This window comes from Chanodichthys erythropterus, chromosome 2 (assembly GCF_024489055.1).
Source record: "Chanodichthys erythropterus isolate Z2021 chromosome 2, ASM2448905v1, whole genome shotgun sequence".
NCBI classification, from domain to species: Eukaryota; Metazoa; Chordata; class Actinopteri; order Cypriniformes; family Xenocyprididae; genus Chanodichthys; species Chanodichthys erythropterus.
Window position 1 is genome coordinate 15,209,976 of NC_090222.1, and position 8,147 is coordinate 15,218,122.

Here is an 8,147-nt window from a genome sequence, read left to right on the forward strand (position 1 = left end):
GACACTAATGCAATGGTCACCAGATTCCTAGTTCCTAGTCCTTTGTGGCTCCTTCAAAGGTAATGCTGATGGTTTGTCCCATATATTCTCTGGCTGGTCAGGTCTGGTAAGGATCTTTCCTAACCCCTACTCTAACAGTAACCACCTCTCCTACCCGCAGGAGAACCACATGCAAGCATGAAACTAGGTGTGATGGAAGATGTAATAAATCAAAAGTTGTGATAAGTAACAGTGACAGTAAGAATATCATGAAATATGTAATAGAGTATGTAAATGTGATAACTACAATATTTTCTATGTAATTTATGAAAAATCAAAAAAATTGGTGGTGAAACATTAATATACAAAACTTTCCTCAAGAAACCTCTGTCTTATATTTGGGTCAGTGCTTCTTAGATTTAATTTAGTCTTCAGTTTGCAAACTTCTCTCTATATAACCAATCAGAGAGCTCTAGTCCGTCCTCATCACATGCTGAGATTTGGACTGGGTCAGTGATATCTAAAATAACACACTAACAGCCCCTGTGGGCTGTGAGACAGAAGACCACTCAATTACGTCCAGAGTTTTGGACATCAATCACATTAATATCACAAAGATGTGACATGGTTTGTAATTGTTCATTAAACTCCATTGTATGGACATAAATTGAGAATTTTTTCACCCTGGGCTTTTACACTTATTTTTGGTACATAATCATGACGTGGTAAAAAGCCAATATCATTTAGCTGAGCTGAACTCATAGAGGGTGAGACTGAACAATGAATCTATTAGAAGGATAAGGCCTAGGTAAACACATAAGTTAAATAAGCAACAGATACCACAGAAAAGGGTGAAGTACATTTTGGTGAGGGTTTTTTTTTCTTGGGAATTTTAAGAGACTGTGTTGATGTGTGACTGAGAATGCCTGAGATCTCCAAGCAACTGACCATACTTACTCTTGAAATAGTTCAGAGAGTCTAGCATAACCAAAGGCTAATGAGCTTTATAAGTATCCTGTGAATGAGGCTGTGACATTGAGGTCACTGGAGAACCCATTGGTGTCAAAATAATGGCATCATTTTTAAATCAGTCAAAGGAAGTGAGGCTGAGCTGCACATCACTACACTAGCCAGAATGCAATGCATATACAGGGTCATGTGTGGTTATGATATGCTGCCCATTGTGCATTTCCCATTAAATAAAATAAAATTTAAACAATTTAATGAAGTAATTTTGAGATTAAAATACTTCAAAAACATGTTTTTATTATTATCTTCATTACTGTAGAGCTCCTTCATGACATAAGGTGTCATATTTTAAGTATTATAAGAAATTTTAAAGTGTATTAGCATTAAAAAATACAATACAAAATAGATTTTTTAAGAAAGGAAAAGTTTGCAATTATACAAGGACCCTCACTCTTAAACACTGTAGTTAGTACACTTAAAATGACAACTAGAAAAACACAAAATACAAAAATAGATAAATACAATTGGTCAGTATCATGCAATATACTTAAGTATAACAAATACAAGATGTTAGATCTCATACCTAGTATAATGGTACATCCTGGGATAGTGAAATTATTGATATACTGATACACTGGGTCACATTCCAAGAGGGCCAAAATGCATGTAACACTTACCAGACATTCCACATACAGCTTCAAATATTAAAACATACTTATATTGACACTTGCAATTCAAGCAAGACCATTTAAGTAAAACAAAGAAAACTGGTGACCTTGAGGCAGTTCTTCTAGAATGAAAATATATTTCACAATTAACAAACACATTTCCCATTTCTTTTTCCACCAACAACCCTTAAAAACATTAATATTGCATAAGGGACTTTGTAACAACTTTTAAGAATCAGACAAAAGTTTGCCAGTGAATTCAATGAAACAGCAGTGTCTATAAAAGTGTCTATAAAATACAACACATATAATATACAGACGTGTATACAGTAACAAATATTCAGTACTTTTCAAAGAATGGATGTCATAAAGGATGCCACCGAAAGTAGATATTTATGACGTCTAAAAATATGGCACAGCTATCAGCATGAACTCAACATGATCACCTCAATATGAAGTGCAGGTGCTCCCATAGATGTCCCCTAACCTCTGAGGAAGGCAGATGCCCTTAGGACCTCCATGCAGTTGACAGTGATGAGAGCTCCAGTAATCTGTCTCCACTGCTTGGTCACTGGGCTCTTCATCTTATCCAGGGCCAGGTGAAGGTCTTGAATCATATCCCTGTAGCCATCCCCGTACCGCTTACTCCAGGCAAACAGAAAGTCATATGCAGGCTTCCACATTGACTATTGAATAAAAAACAAAAATCAAATATATGTAAATGTTGACATGATAAATGCTTGACTAGGACTATATGAATTATAATATAATAATTAAATATTGATATGATATGGCATGACTGGGTTAGAGCTTATTCTGAAGATCATGTCAATGATAAGTAAATAATATACTATAAATTGAACAAGCTTTTTAATAATAAATATAAATAATATAAATATATTCTAATATCTTACTATTATCTTTTTGATTTTAGCTCACCTGGGCACTAACTTCTCCATTTTTCCCTTTGTGTGGTGCCTCATAAGCAGCAATCTGGGCACCAGAGAGCTTCCCTAGTCGCTCGGCAAGTTCCCGCCAACGCACTCCAAGCTCTACTGCTGTGGACAGAATCACTATATCCTGGATGAGATGGGCTACTATGCCTTGAACATCCATCTTTAACAACCCCTGCGGGAAAATAAATAATTAATAAAACCCTTGTTTTCCTCAGAATGTTGATGTGCACAAATGCATGCAAGAATAAAATAAACGTACAGTGATAAGCTCATGCTGGAACTTTTTCTTGATCTTCTCTGCATGACAGTCTTCCTTGAGCTTTTCTAGAACACAGGCCACCTTCTCCGTCTCAGTTTCAGCATGTCTTCTGGAGATGGTGTCAACTGAGACCTCGGAGTAACCGAGGGCCTCAGCAAAGGTTCTCCAGCATTTGACATGCTCTGTGACTAAGGTCTGAATAGCAGAGTACATGTAGGTGAGTTTTTTAAAAGGAATTGTCATATTATCCAAGAGGACAGGCGTGGTGAGCTTAATTCCAGTGAAGTCGATGACTTGATCCTTGGTTATGACCTTCAGGTTCTTGCAGTGCACCAGGCCGACTCTTCCTCGAAGAAAGCCAATGTACCATTCCTTAACCTTCATCTGACCTACAGATCTAACGGTTTCCTTAGAAAGCAAAGCAATTGTATCACCTTTAAAGTATTCCAGGAGATATTCCACTCTCGGTTGTCTGAGAATCGATTTTATCGCTACACCATACCAATGCAAATCTACAGGTCTGTCCTGAAACTTCTGAGTGAGGATTTCTGGGATTGATTCCTCGGGAATGGGCTCGGAACGAGTCACTTCCCTCTGCCGATCTGCCCGCCTGTGGTTGTGTTTTTCCGACCTTAGAGGGGCAGCCTCAGGGGAGGTGAAATAGAAGTCTCCCAAAGTGAGACTGTTTGTATCCTTCACCTCAATGCTGAGTTTGAAGGGACTCATTTCACCTCCACCCACCTTGACCAGATCTAATGGTAGATGGAGCACTTTTCCAGCTTTAAGCTGCTCCTGCTTAACCTCTTTATTCTGATCCACCGGTTTCACTTCGAAGTTTGGATCCAAAACTCTAGTAGCAAAGTGAAGATCTTTAAGACCATGTGGGTTGAACTGATGCTTTCCCCAAAGCTCCAAGACAACAGGGGGCAGGTTCCTGTCACCCCTCTGGATATCAGAGAAAGGCAGCCTGGGTGGAATATTATTATGGTTCAATATGACTATTACTACTTTGAGCGATGGGTGTATGTGCTTGGGACCGTAGACGGCCACTGTCATATGGCGTTCCAAGTAATCCCATACAGACTTTGCAGGTTGTTCCAGAAGTGTGGCCTCAGCAGCAGTTATGACATACATGTGCGGTTTTAAATCAAAAAGCTTCATCTGTAACACATCATTGTATATGTAACAGTCTTTTATCTTCTGATAAGGTCCCTCTTTCCTTTGAGAGACTAGACCCACGAAAGAGGTCAAGACTTGGCTTGTGGGGTCATTTTTTACTTTAGCAGCCATTCTCATTTCCAGAGAAATGCCCCCTGAAACATTATGGTTACTGAGGTTGACCTCTAAGAGAGGGCTTAGAGTTGTGGTGTAGATGTTGTTTATTCCAGTGGGAGGATCGAGGAGAACTTTGAGGCCAATTTCTTGGATCTCACCTGGGGGGACGTGTCCCTGGGGAACATGAGCAGTGATATCGGACTCTGGCAACTGCACAGACCCTCCAGTGTGGTCAATCTTGCAGAAGATTTGAATGTCTGTGGCCTGAGTCTGGGCCCATCCAGGACTTTGTTTCATTAGGCTCAGATCCAAACAGGACCTAGTTAGCTGCCTATGACTTAACCAAGCCATTTTATAAGCTTCTCTGTCATTCTTCAACCACTCAAAATCAGGATTCAGGAATGGTTCCTGAGAGCTGAGTCTCATTGACTTCTTGTCCTCCTTCTTCTCAAGGCTGTCAAGTATATCCGAGGCACTTCTCCACCTCCCAGATCGGTTTAAATTGTTTTGTCTGGGTGCTAAAAGATGGGCAAAGTTTGTTTCATCTGATGATGTGCTGAGAGAGTCCTCGTTAATACTGTCGAACAGAGATAAGGGATCCTCTTTCAGCATGGACACTCCAGAATCGTAGGTGCTGGTGTGGACAATATCATTTAAGAATGGATTTGACCTGCCCATCTGATTCCAGAAAGGGTTGCTGGTATGTTTTGGATTTTCCATTTCATTTGGTATGACAGGCCACTCAGAGCTTTTCCCAATCTCATAACCATAACCCCCTAAGAGAAGAGAAGATTTCAATTATCACAGGAGAGCTAAGAAACCCAAGAAATCCTAATACGTGTATTTGTTAAGACAGTTACATCAGTTTGCATAGTATATTTGTGAAGCAAATATAATATTTTGAAAAAGTCCTTCACGTTTAACAAATGCATTAAAAATACAATGGCTGGATAAAATAATGGAAAGAGATAGAAAGAGCATAATTACCATGAAGACTGTTGTTGTTGATGGTCACATTCTCGTCTATATCTATCAGCGTCCCCTCCGATCTACTACGAAGCAGATTTCCTGTACGACTGTTTGACTTTATTTTTGCGGCTGCCATTTTGTATATCCAAGATCAAATGTCTTTGTCTCTAATGTCAAAGCTATATATAAAAATAATGAACAAATTAACATAAAATATATGAGGTTACATTCTTAAAAATAAAGTTTTTCAATCTCAGCAGCTTGGGTTACTAAACCCAAGATTATCAAGATCATTTTTGCTGTATAGTGTTCTTGAGTTGCCTATATGGTTATTAGAAATTAATGAATTGCATGATTGCATGAATGCAAAGTGTTGTTCTGAACCAGTATAACACACCAAGCCGACGTCGATGAACTAGTGGCGACATAAGCCAACCCTGCAGTCTGCTTTCGTCGGCAGTGTCTGGGTCCAAAGTTGATCTGAAACACCAAACCGACGCTCGACACCCGACGGCCAAGTAGCACGTCTGTTCTGCACCTGTGTTAGATGAAATGCCGTTCCATACCAACAGGTGGCAGTAGCTGAACAGCCAATCAGAATGATCAGATGGCTCGACTGACCGACGAGCTCCGTTGCAGATTCAACATGTCGAATCTGCCGAAAAAAAGCTGCCGGTGCAGAACACACTGAAGGCAGGAAAACATCAAGCCAACGGTCGGCCGTCGGGCAGTTTTTGTTTGTCGGCCAACTAAGTTTTCTCAGTGTGTTCTGCAGCGTTGGCTTTAGGCCAGAACACACCAAGCCGACGAACTAGTGGTGACGAAAGCAGACTGCGGGGTTGGATCACGTCGGCAGCGTCTGTGTCCAAAGTTGCCCTGACACACCAAACAGACACTCGACAGCCGACGGAAAAGTAGCACGTCAGTTCTGCGCCTACGTGAGATGAAATGCCTTTCTGAACCAGCAGGTGACAGTAGCTGAACAGCCAATCAGAAAAATCAGATGGCCCGACGGACCGACAAGCTCCAACGCCGATTCAACATTTCGAATCGGCCGAAAAAAAGCAGACGAGGACCAACTTCAGCCGACGGTGCGGAACACACTGAGAAAACTTAGTCGGCCAACGAAGAAAAACTGCCCGATGGCTGACCGTCGGCTTGGTGTGTTCCTGCCTTTTGGCATCGGAACTCGTCGGTCCGTCAGGCCATCTGATCATATGCAGAGTCCGTTCTTACGCAGGCGCAGAACGGACGTGCTACTTGGCTGTCTGGTGTCGAGCGTCTGTTTGGTGTGTCAGGGCAACTTTGGACCCAGACGCTGCCAACCCCGCAGTCTGCTTTCATCGCCACTAGTTCGTCTACATCAGCTTGGTGTGTTCCTGCCTTGAGAAAACTTAGTTGGCTGACGAACAAAAACTTCCCAACGGCCGACCGTCGGCTTGGTGTGTTCCGGGCTTAAAGCATTAGGTTATTAATCCCTTGGTTTTATACTGTTCTTCTAACTGAAACCTATATGATTCAATAACAGTCTTATAAATCAATTGACACTAAACCTATTGAACATAAAAAACAACTTATGCTTTCCCACACATTAATTTAGAATTTTATATTAATAATTCAAATCATGCAATTTATTCAAACAGTAAACGTTCAACAGTAGATGTTTACAAATAAATAAATGACTCAAACTTTATGCATAGTCTCATTGAGTCAGTCAGTGAAACTTCTCTTGTTGTTTTGAACCATTTCTTTCTGTCATGAGTCTCTGAATCACTGTCTAGTATCCTCTGTCCTGTCTCCGAGAATGACTCATTAAATGCGTATTATGCAGTGGCAATGCATGAAAACAGGTCTGTCTTGTCTAAATATCAGTGTCTCTCATACACAAAGCATTGTCTCAGTGGTAAAGGGCTGAGTATTACTCTATTCAAATCAACACGCGCTAACACGCCCTACATCAGCCACGTCACAAAACACCTGTTTGTCCTGTAAGGCGCATGCAAACGTCATCCCATATTAAAAACATAAGCGTTCTATTCTACTGAGAGTTCCTCTATTAAATAAATAGCTGACATGTAATCATTTAAGGATTAATAAAACGCAAGGACGACAAGACACGCTGTCCTCCAACAAGCATGCACATCTATTTAAATCAAAACACGTGAAAGACTTGATGTAATCAAATACGTCTTTTTTACTTATTAGTGCTTTGGTTGAACAAATACCTATAGCTATACTAAAAAATATTATTAACCTGCTTAAACGTAAAAACACTTACCTGAAACATGGTAGGTTTTCCACTCAGTCAATGCACGAACTTTTTAATCGGTGGGGAGTGACTCCAACTGTACACCTTACACTTCTGTGTGCCTCTATCTGCTTGAATAGTGAAGAAGTGCACACTGGGATACGTAGTACCCAACAGTCAAACAGTTGTATTGAACGTCATGCTCAGGTTCTCATTTAGACTCCACCACCCACAAGTCTCTTCTTTATGTACACAGCGTTGCAACACCTGAAACTCCAGGGAAAAAGTGGTTTCGGTATGCAAATTCATGAAAGGAAAATTTGTTTTTATGTATAAAAATAAAATAAACTACAGCATTTCAAATTCCAATTATGAAATATCATATTTTAATTTCTTATTAATGATAGTCTCAACAAAGCAAACTCTTTTCCCACGACATTTTTTAAATTTGTTTACAGTAAACAGGCTATAGAAATTCACCAAATAAGGTCATAATGTTGTTTATGAGGGAATATTTGTTTATTACCTTTTATGACATTCTTATGGTGTCAATGCAATAACCTATTCACACGAATAACGTTTAGGCTATATCATATATTTATGGACTGTTTTATTATAAATTAAAAAATTAAAAGGTTCTTCACTAATAAAATTGAGAGGTCGTTTTTTTTTTGTTTTTTTTTTTTTGAAAAACAAACAAACACATGCATAGTAAAAACGACCTAATAATCTTAATTATTCATTTGTATTTATTTATTACATTATTTACATAATGAATTTTAAATGTCATGTTGAAAGTGCAGTTTAGGCTATACCAAATTTGT

At 39.5% G+C, this 8,147-nt stretch overlaps 1 protein-coding gene across 5 annotated transcripts; it reads right to left on the reverse strand.

Annotated features, from left to right (window-relative positions):
- Nucleotides 1–1,258: 1,258 nt before the first annotated feature.
- Nucleotides 1,259–7,446, reverse strand: macc1 (MET transcriptional regulator MACC1). 5 transcript variants are annotated; one of them, XM_067393201.1, is made up of 7 exons: nt 7,354–7,403; nt 5,473–5,762; nt 5,094–5,254; nt 2,832–4,882; nt 2,556–2,744; nt 2,063–2,302; nt 1,259–1,738 (listed from the first exon to the last, which is right to left on the reverse strand). In XM_067393201.1, exons 3-6 carry the CDS (start codon nt 5,209–5,211, stop codon nt 2,099–2,101), a joined length of 2,562 nt encoding a protein of 853 aa, XP_067249302.1. In that variant the 5' UTR covers nt 5,212–5,254; nt 5,473–5,762; nt 7,354–7,403; the 3' UTR covers nt 1,259–1,738; nt 2,063–2,098. The 5 variants fall into 5 exon arrangements, with proteins under 5 accessions (XP_067249302.1, XP_067249289.1, XP_067249281.1 ...); XM_067393188.1 differs by having other exon boundaries at nt 1,259–2,302; nt 5,473–5,657; nt 7,354–7,446; XM_067393180.1 differs by having other exon boundaries at nt 1,259–2,302; nt 5,473–5,744; nt 7,354–7,405.
- Between the last annotated feature and the right edge of the window lie 701 nt (nt 7,447–8,147).